Genomic DNA, 21,122 nt, shown 5'->3' with positions numbered 1-21,122 from the left:
ATTGTCTGCACTGACTGGCAGAGTCTCTCAAGAATTACAGGCAGGGAGTCTTTTGCAGCCCTGTCTGGAGATACTGGCGATTGAAACTGGGACCTTCTGCAAGCAAAGCAGCCGCTCTATCACTGAGCTGCTGCCCTTCCCCTAAAAAAGTCTCTCCTTTTGCTTGTTTGTTCTTAAATAGGCATGGGGGTAATCAGGATTACAGCTCCTTTCGAGCTGCTATCAGAGATCTGCCAACCATCCAGACACCCTCTTCAAAGGAAGACATGGGCCCCATCACTGGGTTTATCTCAAAGGTTATATGGTAGGAAGAATGATCACATTCAAGGATGCTTACCCGAACCTTTTCTGCCCCGCCAGCCATTGCCTAGGCGTGGGGTTCCCCATTTAGTTTGGGTCATACAATAAGTGGGTCTCTTTCTGTATAGGGCCTCAGAACCCAGGAAACAATTCCAAAAAAGACATAAGTAAGAGAATGCATGGGGGTTGCAGTGAAAGGCTGGGAGAGGGTGAGTGCATGGGGGTTGGGGGTGGGCAGAGTTCCAAGAGACAGACCAGCAGGACAGAGGCTGCATCTTTCCCCCCACAGATCAAAGATGGAACAGCAAGACTCAGTTGACCCTGAAGTTAGAAGAGGCCCTGATTCCATCAAGACTGAGACCCATGGGGAGGAATTCCTGGGGGGAAATGTGCAGAAGATCTTGGGGGAGAATTCCCTCAGCTCAGATGTGCAGCGCCAGCAGTTCCGGCATTTCCGCTACCAGGAGGCTGAGGGGCCCCGAGAGGCTTGCAGCCGACTCCACCTTCTTTGCCGTGAGTGGCTGAAGCCACAGCAACACACAAAGAACCAGATCCTGGACCTGGTGATCCTGGAGCAGTTCCTGGCTGTCCTTCCACCAGAGCTGGAGAGCTGGGTGAGGGAATGTGGAACAAAGACCAGTTCCGAGGCGGTGGCCCTAGCAGAAGGTTTCCTCCTGAGCCGGGCAGAGGATGAGAAGCAGGCAGAGCAGCAGGTGGGTGGGCTTCATCTAGACCAAGGACTGCCAACGTGGTGCCCTCCAGATGTTGTTGAAGTAAAACTCCCATCATCGCTGACCATTTATCACATTGCCTAGTCCTGATGCAGGTTGCAGTACAGCAACCTGTGGAGGGCACCACCTTGGCTACCCCTGATATCCAGTACCCCTCTGGGTTTTGCCTCCGTCAGTCCTCTTCTAATCTTGCTCCCCGTTATATGACTTGAGTTCTTATTATGCTGTTTCAGGAAAAGGGTCTGTATGCTGAAATAAGAACTGATTTCCCTGAGACAGAGAGGACTCCATTGGACCCCAGGCACAGGCTGCTGGGTAAGGATGGCTCCTATTTGGCTCCTCTCTTTAATCTTGTTTCCGGCCTTTTTCACAGCTCAGAAATGTTCCTACATTTATCATGTCAAGATTTTGTACGTAGGAACTAGCGCTTTGATTTATGGAAGAGCTCAAATGGGGAGAGATGATGTATTACACAATAGAAATATAAACTCAAAATAAACATCTGAAACTCACTCAACTGATAAGACCCTTGTGCACTTAGAGATATAATCGCTTTAGCTCGGACACAAGGATATAATAATGGCTTCTGAGCCCATTTTGTTTCTCACAGGTGATGGAATGATGTCCGCAAGACCTACTAAACCATCTCCTCTTTGTGGTGGAGAAGCTGTTGCTATTGCCCCAGATCAGGTAGGGGAAGACTCAGCAGGGGAAGAGTCTGGGGGCAGCCTGGGTGCTTCTGTCCCCTGTTCATCTCCCTGGGTCTGAATGAATTTCTTAAAGCTTCTCGCGAAGCTGCCCTCAACATTATTCTGTCCTGAGAATAATGACCAGTCACCTCACCTGAACTAACTTTTGAATGCAGGTAGTAGATCATCTTCACGTTTTCTATGAGGAGGTAATGCTTTCTTGACTTTCAGGGTCCCGTGTCCTTGGAGGATGTGGCTGTGTATTTCACAGAAGAGGAGTGGGCTCTGCTGGATCCTGACCAGAGAGTTTTGCATAACGAAGTCATGGAGGAGATTTGTGGGACTCTGTCCTGTCTTGGTAAGGCCCCCTGTTGGATCCTAATATCTGTTCTGAAACTCAATATTCCTTCATGTAATGACCCTGAGTCTTCTGAGGTGGTGCCACTTAATTCATCTGGGATTCTTACCCCTCTGCAGTAAACATTTAATGGGCAGCTATCTACTGTATTTTCTAGACAATGGCCCAAGTGTTTTATGCTGTCCAGATCAGTTGAGATTTTTTACATCTGTTAGGGAGCTGGAACAAGCCTCTCGGTCATTTTCTGGTTGGCCAAAGTCAACAGAAATTAGAGATGGAGGGCATTTTATCATTGGGCCAAACAACATTCCATCTCAAAAAACAGGCAGGCTTTTATTAGGCTTAAATTCCCACAAATATGTGAGGTTTTTCGCCTTCCCGCAAACATCTGATCAGGAGTTCAAATATGCTCTCTCAGAACCCACTTTTCATTTTTCTCTATTCCTCTGCCCCTAAAATATTTCTTTAAATGCAATTCTCTGGAATTTCTCACTAAAATGTTGCCTCATGTGCTAACACAGCATAGCTGGGCTGCATTTTGGTTTCTAATATACCCACAAGGCACAAAATTTGGCATTCTGGCCTTTGGGAAGACAAGTCCAAAGCTTCCCTAGACCTGAACAGAGCTCTGACAGTGTATAGCACTATTTTGGAGCAGGGGGGTTACTTTCTAGGGGTAGCCAACATGGTGTCCTTCAGAGATTGTAGGACTCTCACTCCTATCAATGGTGACCATTGTCCATGCTGACTCAGGTTGGTGGGAGTGGGAGTCCAACAATCAGTGGAGTGCACCACGTTGGCTACCCTTGTTATAAGGAAAGGGACTCAACCAGTAAGAAAATCCAACCCTACATCTGCACATTTCCTGTATTGCAACATTTGAAGTTCCCTTTTTCCTACTAGCACAAGATTTGCAGCCTGTCTTTTTTTTGGAGGGGGGAGGAGGAACCCTTGTACGAGAATGGACTTGACTAGTACAGGGCCACCCCTCCTGCTGTTTGTCTACCTATGGGTATGTGAACATGCACACAGAGCATATTCCCACACTTTAAAATTTCAGCATTTCAAGCCCTTTTCTTCAAGCCTAGTAGGATTTGCCTAAATCTGTTTATATATTAGATTTATATCCTGCCCTTCCTCCCAGAAGGAGCCTGGGGTGGCATTTAAACCATGTATATCTCCACTTTCCACTGTCAAAACTTCACAAGGAGTAAAAAAATAATTAAGATATCGGTACAAGTTGTTAAAATCACAATATAATCAAAACAACAATATATCAATCAGAACGAGGAAACATAAAGTGTCACAATAAATGCAAACACAGATAAGAACCATCTTAGAGTCCCAGAAGCCTGACTCAACAGCCCTACCATAGTCATAGCCCAACTAGTCCAGGATTGTCTGCTCTGAGTGGCAGCATTCCTCCAATGCCTAGCACACCTGAGGGCTCCTTCTGTGGTCCTTTACCTGCTGAAGCTGTGGACTAACCTTGCGACCTTCTGCATAACAATGACTTGCTCTGCCATGAGGCCTCCCCTTTTTATCTTCTCATTTCTTTGCTCCAAACACTTCAGAAGAGAATACCTTTGATGGCTCTATTTGCCTGTACAACGTTGTAGGCTAGGCTGAAAGAGGGTGATTGGCCCAAGATCACCCAATGAGATTCAGCTCTGACTGGGATCTGAACCCAGATCTCCACTGTCCAAATCCAGCAATCTATGGCCCTCCAATTGTCAATGAATGCTAAATCACAGAGACTATTCAACCTGGGTTAAGATCATTCTCCCACCGAAATCCTTTCACATCTTCCTTTATGACACCTGCTTACTGGGATTGTTCAATGATTTGAGGGTCCATTTCTTCCCTCACTCTCTTACCACTTTCTCTCTTCATTGCAGACGGTGACGAGTCAGAAGCCAAGAACAAGAGAGAACTATGTGGGAAAGCGGCGTGGTTAAGAGACAGATCTGAAAAGAGCAAAGAGCAGAGAATGAAAACTGAAGCAGAAGAGAAGAGGAGGACTAAATCTTCTGCTTTTCAGGCCAGTGACTACCATATAACTGCAGATAAAAGAAACAAAAGTAGTAAATATTTTGGTTATTGGAAATGTCTCAATTCTAAAAGAAACTGCAAAGCCCGCTCCAAAAACCACAAAGGAGAGAAAGTATATAAATGCTTGGAATGTGGAAAGACCTTCAGTCATAAGATCTCTCTCATTAATCATCAAAGAATTCACATTGGGGAGAAACCATATCAATGCTTAGAAAGTGGAAAATGCTTCAGGTGGAAGCTAATCCTCACTGCCCATCAAAGAATTCACACTGGGGAGAAACCATATAAATGCTTGGAATGTGGAAAGACCTTCAGTCACAAGATATCTCTCACTAATCATCAAACAATTCACACCGGGGTGAAACCATATCAATACTTAGAATGTGGAAAAAGCTTCAGGTGCAAGACCAATCTGACTTCCCATCAAAGAATTCACACTGGGGAGAAACCATATATATGCTTAGGATGTGGAAAAAGCTTCAGCTGGAAGGAAAATCTCAAGGCCCATCAAAGAATTCACACTGGGGAGAAACCATATAAATGCCTGGAATGTGGAAAGGGTTTCCGTCAAAAGATACATCTGACTTCCCATCAAAGAATTCACACTGGGGAGAAACCATATAAATGCTTAGAATGTGGAAAGAGCTTCAGCTGCAAAAACCAACTCACTTCCCATCAAAGTATTCACACCGGGGAGAAACCATATAAATGCTTGGAATGTGGAAAGAGCTTTAGCTGGAAAACCCAACTCACTTCCCATCTAACTATTCACACCGGAGAGAAACCATATAAGTGCATAGAATGTGAAAAGAGCTTCCGTCAGAAGATACATCTGACTTCCCATCAAAGAATTCACACGGGAGAGAAACCATATAAGTGCTTAGAGTGTGGAAACAGCTTTAGCTGGAACACCCAACTCATTTCCCATCAAAGTATTCACACCGGGGAGAAACCATATAAATGCCTGGAATGCGGAAAGAGCTTCAGCTGGAAACACCAACTCACTTCCCATCAAACAACTCATACTGGGGAGAAGCCATATAAATGCCTGGAATGCGGAAAGGGCTTCAGTAGAAATTTCTCTTTCACTTTGCATCAAAGAATTCATACTGGGGAGAAACCATATAAATGCCTTGAATGTGGGATGAGCTTCAGCTGGAAAACCCAACTCACTTCCCATCAAACAATTCACACTGGGGAGAAGCCATATAAATGCCTGGAATGTGGAAAGGGCTTCAGTAGAAATTCCTCTCTGACTTTGCATCAAAGCATTCACACTGAGCAGAAACCATAGAATTGCTAGGAATGTGTAACAAATTTCAGGAGTAGCACAAGTCTCTATTGTCATGAAAGAATTCAGAAAGGGGAAACAATGTTATGAGTGTAGAACGGGGGTTGCTAACCTGTTGCCTGTGGGTGTTTTGGAGGCCTGTGGAGACTGGGATGTTAGAGAAGAGATCCTGACCTTCCTCTGTGTGATCCTGGTCCCTACCCCTGTTTTCACACAACACTGTCCTCACCCAGAACCCATCCACCCTTTCTTTGTAGAGAGAATTCGGATTTTCCCAATCCTGAGAAAATCCTAAAATAAAGAAACTAACTGAATCTGCCGCTGACTGGTTGCTGCTGCTGTTTGCATTCTCTTCAGTTGAGGTGGAACCAGAAACAGCTGTGAACCATTAATATTAAGAGGCCTAAGTTTGTCATGTCCATTAATTTTAATGCATCTACTCTGAGCAGAAAGTTGGGTGCAACCCACATATTATTTTTACCACCCTTTTTTGCAAATCTGACATATTGGAGAAACTTGTATTTTTTTTAAAAAAATAATTCATGCCCAGAATGGACCTCAAGTTTCTAGAGCTTATGGTGGTCAGGGAAGAAGTACTAATCCAGGGGAGACAACAACACTTAGTGTGAATGCATCTCATCAAGCACAATCCACTAAAACATATTTTGGAGACTAAGCACCTGGTCCTCCAACAGATAGGAATGGGGGGTAATCCAAATTATAGCTTCTTTCGAGCTGTTATCAGAGAGCTGTCAACCATCCAGACACCCATCTTCAGAGGAAGACATGGGCCCCATCACTGGGTTTATCTCAAAGGTTATATGCTAGGAAGAATAATCCTTATTATACAGCCACAAGAGTGGCTGTATAGTATAGCCAGCGTGCATTTTTCATATTCCGCAATGTTAAATTGAAAATAACCCGCATGCCATTCTGTTGCTGCCCATAAACTCATTTCAGAACAAAACCTTACCAAACTTCAGAGAGAACAGAGTTCAAAGTCTAAAAAGAGAGAGAGAAAACCCAGAGCTCTTTTGGACTTTTTTCTCTCAGAGTTCTCCTAATCTGTTGAAATTCATTGAAAATCAGCCATGTTCACAGAGTACCTGTAATCCTAATGCTAACTTTGCCCCATACTCTGACCTTCATCTTCTCCAGTTTAAAAGTTAAAAAAATGCCTGGCTGATTTTTAATTAATTTAAGAAATTTTGGCTGGAACCCAATGATAGTGTCGGGCATGCTCAGTAAGAACCAACTGTCAGTGTTCTAAAAGCCTCACAGCTGCTGGGCTTGGCTAATCAGGGAGCCACACCCACACCAGACTTGATTTCACTTGAGACAGTCATGGCTTCCCCCAGAGAATCCTGGGAAGTGTAGTTTGTGAAGGGTGCTGAGAGGAGACTCCTATTCCCCTGACAGAGGCCCAGTGGCCAGAGTGGTTTAACAGTCAGCCACTCTGATTGAAGGTCTGTGAGGAGAACAGGGCGTCTCCTAGCAACTCTCAGCACCCTTCACTAACTACACTTCCCAGGATTCTTTGGGAAAAGCCATCATTGGCTTTGAGCCATGGCTTTGAGAGAAGCCATGATACTGTTTTAAATTGTTTTTAAAAGATGTGTTTTTAAATTTGTATATTTGTTTTTAATGTTTTTAGTTATTGTAAACTGCCCAGAGAGCTTCGGCTATGGGGCGGTATATAAATACAATAAATAAATAAATGATTGTCTAAAGCGTAATAGAGGCCTGATGTGGATGTGGCCAGGGACACTTTTGTTTTAAATTTGGGTGGGAGGTAGGGTTGCCAGGTTCAAGGTCTGAGGCTGATCCTGTATCTTTAGGAGAAGAGAAAGTCAGCAAAGTGCAGGTATTCTTGCAACATTGTAATGGGAAAAACCACAAGGTGGAATTCTCCCTTCCCCCTGCCCAACTTTTAAAGATACAGAAGGCCTCTGGGAGGCCAGGCCTGGCAACCAAGAGGTCTTCTGTATCTATAAAAGTTGTGCAAGGGGAAGGGAGAATTCCACCTTGTGGTTTTTCCCATTACAGAGTTGCAAGAACATCTGCACTTGGCTGACATTCTCTTCTCCTAAAGATACAGGATCAGTCTCAGGCCCTGAACCTGGCAGTCCTAGAGGGAGGCTACATGTGCCTTCTGTAGAATAAAAAGGTGGGGGAAACGCTGAAAAGCAATGATACTGTTCACAATGTTTTCCTTTTAGAAAGAAAAGGAGTTTCCCTTCTGCCCAGTGCCTACTCACCCAATCTCCCCTCCCCCCTCCCTGCCCCTCCCCCAGGTCAGTGTTGGACTACGACCTGGGAGACCAGGGTTTGAATCTCCACACAGCCATGAAGCACACTGGGTGACCTTGGGCCAGTCACTGCCTCTCACCTCGGAGGAAGGCAATGGAAAACCACCTCTGAATACCGCTTACCATGGAAACCCTATTCAAAGGGTCGCCATAAGTCCAGTCGACTTGAAGGCAGTTCATTTCCATTTTCAAACATGATTGCACAGAGATAAATCCCATTGAACTCAAAAAGTATGCAAATAACCAAACCCACCCTCCCTTCTCCCTCCTATCCCCTCCCTCTTGCCCCTTCCCTCCCCTTTCCTTTGACCCTCCCTCCCCTTCCAATCCCATCCTTCCCCCTCCTCTCCCTCCCCTTCTTCCTCCCCATGGCCAATTTTACCTGTCTTAAGCATGATTGCATAGGAGTAAATCCGACTGAACTCAATAATCATGCAAATGATCAGATCTGCCTTTGCCCTCCTTCCCCTTTCCTCTCCCTTCCTCCTGCCCTCCCCTCTTCCTTCTTCCTCCTCCCCTGCCCACTTCACCCCTCTGTCCCTCCCCTCCCCTGGTCAGTTACATATCCTAAGCATGATTGCATGGGAGTAAATCCCACTGAACTCAATAAACATGCAAATGATCACATCTTTCCTTCTCCCCTCCCCTCCTGCCTGCTCCCATCAGTCCTCCCCTCTGCCTTTCCACCCCTCCCTCCTCCTCTTCCTCCCTTCCCCATCCCCTGTGGTCAGTTTCACCCATCCTAAGCATGATTGCAGGGGAATAAATCCCACTGAACTCAATAAGCAAGCAAATGATCAATCCATTCTCAGCAAACTTGCACATGATCCCATTTCTTACCTCCAGTATTAAAAAGCAGGGAAATTCACTAATAGGCAAAAAAACCCTTGCGGTTTAAGAACATACTTATAGCCCACAGATATTTCTATCAAACTTTAAAAAGCAGGGAAATTGGGCAGCTATAGTGAATGCACCAGAGAAGCAGGAGACCTGACCTCCTCTGAGATACTGGACTGCCCTACAAATTTGCCTCTGAGCATATGGTGAGCGGTGGCAAAACCTGCTCTCCAAAGATGGAGAATTATATTTTTGTATGTTTGTTGGTGTTCTTCTTACTTTGCTTCTTTCCTGTGTTACTAATGTTTCTACAGAGAATCTAAACCAGAAAATTTTATTTCCCTCATTATTCATCCTAGAAATCTGTGTCAAATTTATTTTTATTAATTTCAAAGTCTTTTTATTGGTCAGTGTCATATGATGGTGAAGACAGCCTTTTGTGTTTCAAATTGGAGGTTATGTTCTGTTTCTATTTTGGGTGCATTAACAGTTGAATCTGAAACTGCAGTTTGATGTAAAATCAGACTGATTACAATATGTTGCTCCTTCAGCAATGACTCTAGCTGTTATTATTATTATTTTATTTATTTATTTATTAAATTTATATACCACCCGACTAGCGATAGCTCTCTGGGCGGTGAACATAAAATAGTATAAAAATACAATGAATAACAAAATAATATTAAAATACAATCAACAATACAATAAACATTATTAAAATTAGATCAATGTAACTTAAAATGCTTCAGAGAATAGGAAGGTTTTGACCTGGCGCCGGAAGGAAAGCAGAGTCGGCGCCAGGCGTACTTCCTCAGGGAGACTGTTCCATAGTTCGGGGGCCACCACTGAGAAGGCCCTAGATCTTGTCATCACCCTCCGGGCCTCCCTGTGAGTTGGAACCCGGAGGAGGGCCTTCATAGCAGAACGTAGTGCACGGGCCGGTTCATATCGGAAGAGGCGTTCCGCAAGGTATCGTGGTCCCGCACCGTATAAGGCTTTATAGGTTAATACCAACACTTTGAATCTAGCCCGGAAACATATTGGCAACCAGTGCAAGCTGGCCAGAACAGGTGTTATATGCTCGGACCGCTTGGTCCTTGTCAGCAATCTGGCCGCCGCATTTTGCACTAGTTGTAGCTTCCGAACTGTCTTCAAAGGTAGCCCTACGTAAAGCGCATTACAGTAATCCAAACGTGAGGTTACCAGAGCATGTACCACTGATGTAAGGTCCTCTTTACTCAAATAGGGACGTAGCTGGGCTACCAACCGAAGTTGGTAAAACGCATTCCTAACCACCGAGGCTACTTGAGCCTCAAGTGAGAGGGAAGAGTCTAAAAAGACTCCCAGACTACGAACCCGGTCCTTTAGGGGGAGTGTAACCCCGTCCAGGACAGGGTATATATCCACCATCCGATCAGAGAACCCGTCCACCAACAGCATCTCAGTCTTGTCTGGATTGAGCTTCAGTTTGTTAACTCTCATCCAGTCCATTGTCGAGGCCAGGCAACGGTTCAGCAAATCGACAGCCTCACCTGAAGAAGATGAAAAGGAGAAGTAGAGCTGCGTGTCATCAGCATACTGATGACAACGCACTCCAAAACTCCTGATGACCTCTCCCAACGGCTTCATGTAGATATTAAAAAGCAGGGGGGACAAAACTGACCCCTGCGGGACCCCATATTGGAGAGCCCGCGGTGTCGAGCAATGTTCCCCAAGCACTACCTTCTGGAGACGACCCGCCAAGTAGGAGCGGAACCACTGCCAAGCAGTACCTCCAACTCCCAACTCCGCGAGCCTCTCCAGAAGGATACCATGGTCGATGGTATCAAAAGCCGCTGAGAGATCAAGGAGAATCAACAGAGTTACACTCCCTCTGTCTCTTTCCCGACATAGGTCATCGTACAGGGCGACCAAGGCTGTCTCAGTGCCAAAACCGGGCCTAAAACCCGATTGAAATGGATCTAGATAATCAGTTTCATCCAATAGCGCCTGGAGCTGGCCAGCAACCACCCGTTCCAAGACCTTGCCCAGGAATGGAATGCGCATGCGAGCAAAATATAGGAGTAACACCTGAAGCAAAACCAGGCGACCATCCAAGGAGTGCCAGAGATGGTCAGGATGCAAAATGCACCCAGCAACACTCCGTGAATGTTTTTCAGTCTCTGCTGCAGTTCCTTAAACCTTCGTGAGGTCCTCAAGGGAGGTCAATGGAGGCTGCTCAATGAGGACACGAGAATGCGCAGCCTGAGGAGAAGAAAGGGTTCTTAGCTGCTGAATCAGCCAAGGCATTTCAATGTGTAACTTCATCATGAGAGGTTTGGGGAGCTACGCATTTCACAACCGCAATAGCTTTAGGCAACAGAAGGGCATCTAGAAGAGCACACACATAAGGCCCATTCTTGATAGGGGAACCAGAGGAAGTGTGGAAGCCTCTTTGTTTCCAAAGTTTATTGATTGATTGATTGATTGATTCAATTTATTAGTTGCCCATCTGGCTGGATACCCAGCCACTCTGAGCGACGTACAAAAGCAAAAACAATATAAAACATCAAAAGGCTAAACAATAAAAGTAATAGGTAGAGGCCAACTCAGTTTCAATAATAGGGCTTCTCGCCTGTACAGTCCGAAAGGTGTGTCTTCAAATGGAGCTCCTGGTGTAAGCCTTCCATACTGGCATAAAAACCAGAATGGCGCCCCTCATTCTATAACAGAATACAAGTTTTGGGTTTTGGAAAAGGTTTTTGGAAAAAACATAGACAATTTATTGTGTAGAGAACTATATTGGATTTTGGAATTAGATACTATGATTCCTAATGGGTTAAATGAGGAATTCAACATGTTACCTCTACTCTAATTCAGAACAAACACAGTCAACTTAAGTCAGGTGTGGTGAAGTAATTATCAAGCAGGTTCAACTCATTGCATGCTGCAGAGTTCTATATTTCTTTGAATTTGGGTTCAGTTTGCTTTACATGACAACAGCGATAAGGAAAATACCAGAAAAAGTTTGTCTTAATATGTTACTGAAGAGTTTAATTTTGTAAGTATATTTTGAAAATATTGAAGCAATATTGACTGCAATATTATTTCTGTAATTGTGTTTTTTTAGAATTAGATATGTATTTAAGTTGTTAGAGTTTTGCAACTATATTCTGAGATTAATGAAAGCAACATTTGGCTGCAACATTTCTGTAACTGTGTCCTTCCAGAAATGAAAATGTGTGTGTTTAAGTTGTTAGTATGTATTTAAGTTGTTAGAGTTTTGTAACTATATTCTGAGATTAATGAAAGCAACATTTGGCTGCAACATTTCTGTAACTGTGTCCTTCCAGAAATGAATGTGTGTGTTTAAGTTGTTAGTATGTTTTTTTTAAAAATATCCAATATTTTGTATTTTAGCCCCTGATGAAGGCTTGACTGCACAAGCTGAAATGCGTTGGGCTTTAGCATATTTTACACAGAAATTTCTTCTTTTTTTATATACAAGAAATCAATGGTGCCTCTGTGCACAGAATAAAGCTACATCTTTCCAGCATTCTGGTTTTTGACCTCCTATTTGTGCTTCCAGTGAATGCTTCACACTTTTATCTTGTTACTGAGCAAACGGCATAGCCAGCAATCAATCGACCATTAGGATTTCGGAGACCAGGAGCCACCTACAAAGTAGATGAGGTTGGGTTTTGCAAAGGTGTATCAAGGTGGTTGTCTCACAGACAGGTAAGGGCAGAAGTTATGGACGCACGACCATCAGGCTCGCTGTCTTGAGGTCTAGGCATAAGAGAGGCTGGATTCAAGATGGAACAACCACTTAGGGTTATGTGAGAAGAAGACAACAAAAGTAGTTCATGTTTGGTAAGGAGAGCGGTAGAAAGGTGTTGAGTTTTAGTTTTAAGCAAGAGGACAGCCACAGCACAAGGAACCGCAACGTTCAAAGGGGATCCTAAGACTATGGAATTGGACAATTCAACAGCCGAAGTTGCTGCTGCCACAGCTCAAAGGCAAGGGGGAAACTTGGCTGCATCCAGAGCAGTGCTATAGTAAGCGAGCGGGTGATGTTTGCCCCCATGTTTTTTGAGTTCATTCCGCCAAAGCAAAATCATTTTGCTCATGGCAGAAAAGAACGAATGGTTTGGTGTAATCCAGAAGCACAAGAGCTGGCGCACTGGAAAGAGCTTGCTTGATGACCACAAATGCCTGCTCTGTCTCTTGCAACCATGAAAGCGGCTCAGGAGTCTCTGCCCTAATTGTAAAGCCATATGTTTAGTTCCTGTATTCGCCTTTTCTGTTCCTGGCAGGCCAGACAGTGATTAGCAACTGCCACTAGTTCCTGTAGGAGTTTGGTCTGCCATCCAACACAAATTACTCTAAGTTGCCGTTGGAGTTTAGGTAACAAGCCTTGGACAAAAGCAGCTGCTACTGCTTCTGTGGCATTTTCAGCTGGCTGGGCCATCCCTGAGTGTCGCTCAAACACACTTTTTACCCTATCTAAGTAGTCAGCGAGGGATTCACCTGTGCTTTGTTTGCAATTACTTATTTTTGCCCGGTCGGTTTTCTTGGGGCAGCCTTCTGGGATTGCACCCAAACGGCAGACGCTAGCCTGGGTCAGCTCTTGGCTACTGAGCTGTGTGGGGATTCGAACCCTGGTCTTCCAGGTCATAGTCCAACAGCTTAACCACTACACCACATTGGCTCTCAGGACCACACATAGGAGGTAATTAATGTTGCTATGAATGTTCGGGCTAACCCCCACTTTGGTTCATTGGGAGTCGAAGGGGTGGCAAGGCCCTGGAATATTCTGGACTACATTTCCCACCCCATACCCCCTGTTTTCTGACTCGTTGTGCCTTCCTGAATACTATGAAATGAGGACAAGAAGCAAAGACCATCTTTTGGCACTTTTGGAGGAATGTGAAGACCCTGAAGTAAATGTTATCTCATTTTTTGGCAGATTTCCCTCATGCCCAGCAGAACAATCCCATTGTTCAAAGACAGCATTAGAAAACAGAACTAATTTTCTTGAGTGTCAGTAAGAAATACACACACAACGTGAGATCACCTCATACCCAAGACCTCTCCTTTTCATGTTGATTTGTAAGAGGGAAAATGTATTTAAGAGCAGGGTTTGAGACCCAAGATGTCAATCTGAGCTCCAACATGTGTAACTACGCTCTCAAGGAACACGGCGCAGGACTGCCGGCCACAAAGCAGGAAGGGAGTCTGTGTCTGGGTGCAAACCTTGAGGCAAAGAGATTCCTTCCTGCTTTCCGGCCAGAGCCTCCTTCACATCACTTCAGCTGTATTCCGCTGCCCACTCCTGGGCCTAGGACAGGTAATATCTTCTATCTGACATTTCTTATAGCAATAGGGACCTTTTATCTCTTTAGAGTTATGAATGGGTTAGTGTGTTAATAATTAATACTACCATGCACCCAGTAATTTTGTAATGCTATTCTTCTCTTTTCTCCCAATAAAAGCTTTGCTTTAGTCTGGTTTGTGTTGCTGTGTGTATTTGTGTTGCTTAATTTCGTTTAAAGCAGCACCACAGCAGCAGAGAGGAACAGCGGATGTTGAAATGCGAGTGTGCCAGCGTGTGCATGCGTTTGCCTAAGAAAGCAGGCTTTTACCCTGCATCAGGATCACTGAGACTGGAGACTTAGTAAAATAAGAAAAGCTACTTTATTTATAGAAATACATAGTAGATAGAAAAGGCACACCTAGTTCTAACTAAGTTGGAGGCATAACACCCAGGTGTGGGAGTCAGCCTCATGGCTTTGGGGAGAGAGAGCAGAGACAAAGGGATGTCTCTCCTGGACAGTCGGAGAAGGAAGAAGAGGAAAGGGTGGAAGGAGGAGGGGCAGGTAAGCTTCCCTAAAGGCGTCACAGTCTAGCGACAGAAGGAAGTCAGTCAGAGCATCACAGGTAAAAGGTAAACAAAGCCTATCTATCTGGAGGACCCTGGCCCTATCTTCCTTCTGGAGCTTAAACAAAAGAACAAAACAGGAGCTGCTCTTGCCCCACTTCCAACAGTTTGGACCTGCATTTCTTGGGTTATCCACACACTGTTTAGGCACATTTCAGGGCAAAGTGCTTAGTTTATCCCTAGCAAAAGATCCCCCTCCTCTTAAGGAGGTGTGTTTAATGGCACATGTGGGTGGCAGGTTCACACACTCAGGTTCCCAACAGTCCCATGTGTTAACAATGTCTGACCATGATGGATTGTAACATTGAACAACTGTTTGGAGTTCTCTGAATTTTTCAGGTTCCTCCCTGATGGTAGGAAATTCTTTAACTAGATTCCAAAGATCTCCTGGAGTCCACGGAGCATGCACCGTGGCCAAGTTGTTTCCGTCACCGGGCAATTGTCTTAAGGGTGCTTGGATTACTCCTGGTGTGCTGTGGACTGAAAGTTTCAGATCCAAAAGTCACACCTGTCTCTTTATTTATTTTTTTTATTTTATTTCATTTCATTTATACACTGCCCTAAGCCTGACGGCTCTCTGGGCGGTGTACACAAGAGATAAAAACAGCACAATATATAACTACAATAACACAATAAAATCAAAAAACAAAAGCAAACAGCCTCATAATACAACATAAAAAGTACAGTTAAAATACACTTTAAAATCCCTGGGAGAATAAAAAGGTTTTCACCTGACGCTGAAAAGATAGCAGCGTCGGCGCCAGGCGCACCTCATCGGGGAGACTGTTCCACTGTATCCTCTTGATACGACGGGCGTTCTTCTCCTCCCACTGCCCTTTGTTCTACCTCCAGCAAGGGTAGCAGTGGAGGGGCGGGAGTCTGGTGGCTAAAAAAATATATCTTCCACAGTTTCTCCATCATTCTCTGTTTTGGCCAATTGGGGATATAGAGAAGCTGAGGGAGGTGGGGAAGTTGGGCCAGGTAGGCATCCAGGTGCTTCACATTTAGAGTTACCAAGCAATTCAAGTATCTTAAAAAGACATTACACCACATAGACTTTAGATCCTGTACTTAGGCTTGTAGTTTTTCTTGGGAGTCCTTTAGACTCCTCATTTGAGACTCATGGAGTCTCTGAAGTTTCCTCATACCTACTGAAAGAGGCTTCCCATTGACTGCCAGGGGTTTTACTGCCTCTTGACACAAGGCCTCCTTATAAGTGCACAATTTTATCCACATCAAGTGGAAACTGTTTAGATGAGTCATCACACATGTAAAAATACTTGCAAGTCCAGTGGCCATAATGCACGTACATATAGTACGTCAGGGTGCTGTTTGGCTGGGTAGGTACACCTTTTGACTGACTGCCCCAAATTCTTCAGTCACTCAGGGAAGGTTCCACTGGGTCACTGGGTTCGGCTGCATAGAGGCTTAAGTCCCAGACCCGGTCAGTGGAGTAGTGAGGAAAGGTTTTCACTGGGTCACAAGGTTCGGCTGTCCCCCCTTGCTTTCAGAACTCCCTCACGGGGTAGTCCTGGGCCAGCTGCTCCTCTGATAACACCAATAGATATTTCAAAAGATCTTTTACCTTGTATGGTGCCTTGGGATTTGAAGGGGAACGGTCCACAGCTGTTGCCGCTGCCTCAACTGGGCGTTGCCATCTGAGTCATGGCACCAAGAATTGGGGAAGAAAACAAGTCTTCACTTTGTATTGTGAACAAAGTCAGAGACATTTCATTTCAGCAATTGCAAGGGAAGATAGCAACTGAACAGTGTGTGCCCTGTCCTTGAGCAGATCTTCAGCCAGTGTAACCTTTTGGGAAAGTATTTATACATTTAGGTTATCAAAGTTGCAGCATCAGCTGTTATGTCCTGTTAGACATGTGCCTAATTGGGCATTGCATACTTTACCCACTTTGTTCCTGAAACACAAATGAACAGCACATTTTGTGGTTTTCTTGACGCAAAAACAAGTTCTTTTCCCTCATCACGTATACAAGTCATCCAAGATGGCTGCAATTAGGCTATTTCCTTCTTTTCTACTTCCACAGACACCAGGAAATAGGAATCCCTGGGGTCCAAAAGAGCTGGTGTGTTGCCCTCCTTTTTAGTGCACCTTTCCTGCTTCTGTATTTCCCCCCCTAGTCCTTACAATCTTCATCGTTTGCTCTTTTCCCTAGCAACCAGGATGCATCTTTCCTCTGCTGGGTTTGTCTGAGTTATGGTAGTTTCAGAAGTTATTTTCTGCAAACAATACTACACAATAAGTGAATGTTAATGAAGCTCCTACTGCCCACCCCAAGCCAAATCTGAAAACTGCACGACGTTGAAATTGGTTCCTAGTTCCCAGTTCCTTATTTGCTTGAAAGCTCAAAACACTAAAAAAGAAAAGTTCACAGCTACAGCAACTCCAAAGGAAAGTTAACATGTCTCTGAATCCCAAAATATACATTGGGGTACCCCGTTCAGGGCCGGTTCTAAAGGGCGGCCAGGTGGGGCACTGGCCCGAGGGCCCCTGGAGCTACAGAGGCCCCTGAGGGCCCACTGCTCCCCTTCTGCGATCTGCGGCCGGAGCCATGGATTGCAGGACAGAAGTAGCTTCCGAGCAGCCCCTCCATCCCCCTGCTTGACCTACCTTTCTTTCTAAGGGGCTGAAGCCTCTGCCGCCATCTTAGTTGATGGCAGCAATGTGCGCACGTGCGTGTCATCAACCAAGACAGTGGCAGAGGCTTCAGTCCCTTATGGAAACCTCGGCAGCCCTCTTTATTGATGGCAACCTTGCGCACGCAGTTCGCTCAGCTGCAAAAAACAGCAGAGAAAGGTAGGTGAAATGGAGGGCTAGCAGGGGGATGTGGGTGGCTCACGGGTGGCTCAGAAGCTTTTGTCCTGCGATCCGTGGCTCCTGCCGCGGATCATGGAAGGGGAGTGGAGGGGTTTGGGGCAGGCTGGTGCCCAAGGGCCCTGGCATGCCTGGAGCCGGCCCTGACCCCGTTTCACATATCGCTGTGATCTGGGGACTCTCCCTGTCAAGAATCGACCATGGTATCCTTCTGGGGAGACTCATGGAGTTGGGAGTTGGAGGTACTGCTTGGAAGTGGCTCCGGTCCTACTTGGTGGACCGTCTCCAGAAGGTAGGGCTTGGGGAGCACTGCTCGATACCCTGGACTCTCCATTGTGGAGTCCTGCAGGGATCGGTTCTGTCCCCCATGCTTTTTAACATCTACATGAAGCCGCTGGGTGCGGTCATCAGGAGTTTTGGAGTGCGTTGTCACCAGTATGCTGATGGCACGCAACTCTATTTCTTCTTTTCATCTTCCTCAGGTGAGGCTGTCAAGGTGCTGAACCGTTGCCTGGCCGCGATAATGGACTGGATGAGAGCTAATAAACTGAGGCTCAATCCTGACAAGACTGAGACGCTGTTGGTGGGTGCCTTCTCGGCCCAGATGGTGGATGTTCAACCTGTTCTGGATGGGGTTACACTCCCCTTGAAGGAACAGGTTCGTAGCTTGGGGGTTCTTTTCGATCCATTCCTGTCTCTTGAGGCTCAGGTAGCCTCGGTGGCACGGAATGTGTTCTACCACCTTCATTTGGTAGCCCAGCTATGTCCCTATCTGGACAGTGACGACCTCGCCTCAGTTGTGCATGCTGTGGTAACCTCTAGATTGGACTACTGCAATGCTCTCTACGTGGGGCTGCCTTTGAAAACAGTCCGGAAACTACAGCTAGTGCAAAATGCAGCAGCCAGACTGTTGACGAGGACCAGACGGTCCGCACATATAACACCTGTTCTGGCGCGTTTACACTGGCTACCTATCTGTTTCCGGGCTAAATTCAAAGTGCTAGTTTTGACTTACAAAGCCTTACATGGTGCGGGACCACAATACCTAGCGGAACGCCTCTCTCGATATGAACCTACCCGTTCACTACGGTCAACATCAAAGGCCCTCCTCCGAGCTCTGACTCACAGAGAGGCTCGGAGGGTTGTAACGAGATCTAGGGCCTTTTCAGTGGTGGCCCCCGAACTATGGAATAGTCTCCTTGACGAGGTGCGCCTGGCGCCTACACTTCTATCTTTTCGGCGCCAGGTTAAAACATTTTTTTCTCCCAGGCATTTTAACATATTTTACTGTTGTTAATATATACCAGGCTGTTAAATGCTTAAAATGTATGTTTTTAGTGTTTTTATTGTCATTTTATTGTATTTTTGCATTGTATTTACTTTATGCTGTACACCGCCCTGAGAGCCTCTGGCTTTGAGCGGTATAAAAATCGAATAAAATAAATAAATAAATAAAATAAATAACAATAAATTTATTCAATCAAAATGATCAGGCTTCTGAAATGTTTGTAAATGTGTATCGATGTCATAAAATCATGAAAAATAAGTAACTGAGGGTGACCACCCCAAACTCTGCTCTGGGACAGGACAAATCATACACGCCAGGAAATGGGAGGGTGTCCTCTACGACATGCCACTGCTTCCTGTCTGGCCCAGGGCTTCTGCTGGGCACAGGGCACAGATAAGAGCATCTACACAAAACCAAAACAGACAAAAACATGTAGAAAAAAAATAACTGGGGTTGCCTGCCCTAAACTCTGCTCTGGGCCAGGACAAATCATACACCCCAGGAAAAAAGAAGCTGTCCTCTAGGAGATGCCAGTGCTTCCTGTCTGACCCAGAGCTTCTACTGGGTTCAGGGCACAGATAAGAGCATTTACGCACAACTAAGATAGACAAAAACATGCAGAAAAATTTAAATAACTGGAGGTGCCCACCCCTAAGTCTGCTCTGGGCCAGCACAAATCACACACCTAATGAAAGGAGGTGTTCTTCATGAGATGCCAGTGCCTCCTGCCTGGCCCAGAGTTTCTGCTTGGCACAGGGCACAGATAAATGTATCAATGCTGAACCAAAATAGACTAAAACATGTAGAAATAAAGATATAATTGGGGGTGCCCATGTGACGCCCTTCCCTGGTTCTCCCTGTCAGGTTCCCACCTGCTTGTGGCTACTGCCTTTCACTAGGCACCACCAGGGACACCACTAGTCCAGACCGTCCTTTATATGGTTTCTCACTCCGCTTTAGCAAAGATCTCACTAGATCCCACTGCTAGGCAACACCACCAGTCATGTCCTGTAACCAATACTCCCAGAGACTTTGCCTGAGTCTCTCTCTAGCTGGTTACTTTTGTGACTGATTGCCTATGCTGTTCCCAACCCCCTTGTATCTTTATATAAAAAGCATACAACTCTGGGTTGCTCTGGATACTTGACTTTTTACAATTTTTCCCTTCACCGCTGCCACCATTAGATACTGCTTCTGTTCAGCCTTGGTAATTACCTTGCCCTCCCTTCTGGTCTGTATATTCCCCAGCCAAGAATCAGGCCTTTGGTAAACCAAATAAGTATTTATTTACTAATAACAGGAAATAACAAGATTACTTTAGGAATGTTTCACAAGCATATGGTTTCATATATGGTCACTCTTTAGGTTTCTGTTCAAATATATCCTCTTTAAATATCAGCCAAATCCAATCCAAACTTCCCTCAGAACTCTGCCAACCAACTCAACAACCTCTCTCTAACCGACTCTCTCTCCCACCTTCCAACCGACCCCCCTTCATCACTCACAAACCTCCATTTATACCTTCAGCCAGCCAGCCACTCAGCCAATCATCATCCAGCACACTTCAGCTTCTCACCCATGTACTCCCCCTTTCTCTCTCAGTCATTTACCATACATCACCCAATAGACCCGCACTTGCCATATTTACAGATGCTAACTTACAGGAACATCACAGCCCAACCCAAAATCTGTTCTGGGTCAAGATAGCGCATGCATTCCATAAAAGGGGAGGGTGTCCTCTATGACATGCCAGTGTTTCCTGCCTGGCCCAGAGCTTCTGCTGGGCGTAGGGCATGGCTAAGGGCATCAGTGCATAACTAAAAGAGACAAAATGTGTAGGGGGGAAAAGTAACTTTTCCTTTACAGTCACACCACTATTTAGGGACTTTTGTTCATATCCGGACTCTCCTTTTGTTTGTATCCTCTTTTGTTCGTATCCCACCACTACAGCCACCACATGTGACGCCCTTCCCTGGTTCTCCCTGTCAGGTTCCCACCTGCTTGTGGCTACTGCCTTTCACTAGGCACCACCAGGGACACCACCAGTCTGGACCGTCCTTTATATGGTTTCTCACTCCGCTCTAGCAAAGATCTCACTAGATCCCACTGCTAGGCAACACCACCAGTCACGTCCTGTAACCAATGCTCCCAGAGACTTTGCCTAAGTCTCTCTCTAGCTGGTTAATTTTGTGACTGAGAGCTTATGCTGTTCCCAACCCCCTTGTATCTTTATATAAAAAACATACAACTCTGGGTTGCTCTGGATACTTGACTTGTTACAATTTCTCCCTTCACCGCTGCCACCATTAGATACTGCTTCTGTTCAGCCTTGGTAATTACCTTGCCCTCCCTTCTGGTCTGTATATTCCCCAGCCAAGAATCAGGCCTTTGGTAAACCAAATAAGTATTTATTTACTAATAACAGGAAATAACAAGATTACTTTAGGAATGTTTCACAAGCATATGGTTTCATATATGGTCACTCTTTAGGTTTCTGTTCAAATATATCCT

General features: G+C 45.3%; 1 protein-coding gene across 1 annotated transcript in view; it reads left to right on the top strand.

Annotated features, from left to right (window-relative positions):
* Positions 1 to 5,735, top strand: part of LOC133378940 (uncharacterized) — a 44,198-nt gene extending 38,463 nt beyond the window's left edge. Inside the window, 5 exon segments of the mRNA XM_061613553.1 lie at positions 590 to 1,013; positions 1,265 to 1,346; positions 1,642 to 1,721; positions 1,952 to 2,078; positions 3,977 to 5,735. Of these exon segments, the coding sequence (XP_061469537.1) occupies positions 590 to 1,013; positions 1,265 to 1,346; positions 1,642 to 1,721; positions 1,952 to 2,078; positions 3,977 to 5,424 (2,161 nt within the window). The 3' untranslated portion in view covers positions 5,425 to 5,735.
* Positions 5,736 to 21,122: the final 15,387 nt, after the last annotated feature.

This window comes from Rhineura floridana, chromosome 3, assembly GCF_030035675.1.
Source record: "Rhineura floridana isolate rRhiFlo1 chromosome 3, rRhiFlo1.hap2, whole genome shotgun sequence".
In the NCBI taxonomy this organism is placed as follows: Eukaryota; Metazoa; Chordata; class Lepidosauria; order Squamata; family Rhineuridae; genus Rhineura; species Rhineura floridana.
Note: the sequence above shows the minus strand (reverse complement) of the source record. Positions and strands in the feature narration are given on the sequence as shown.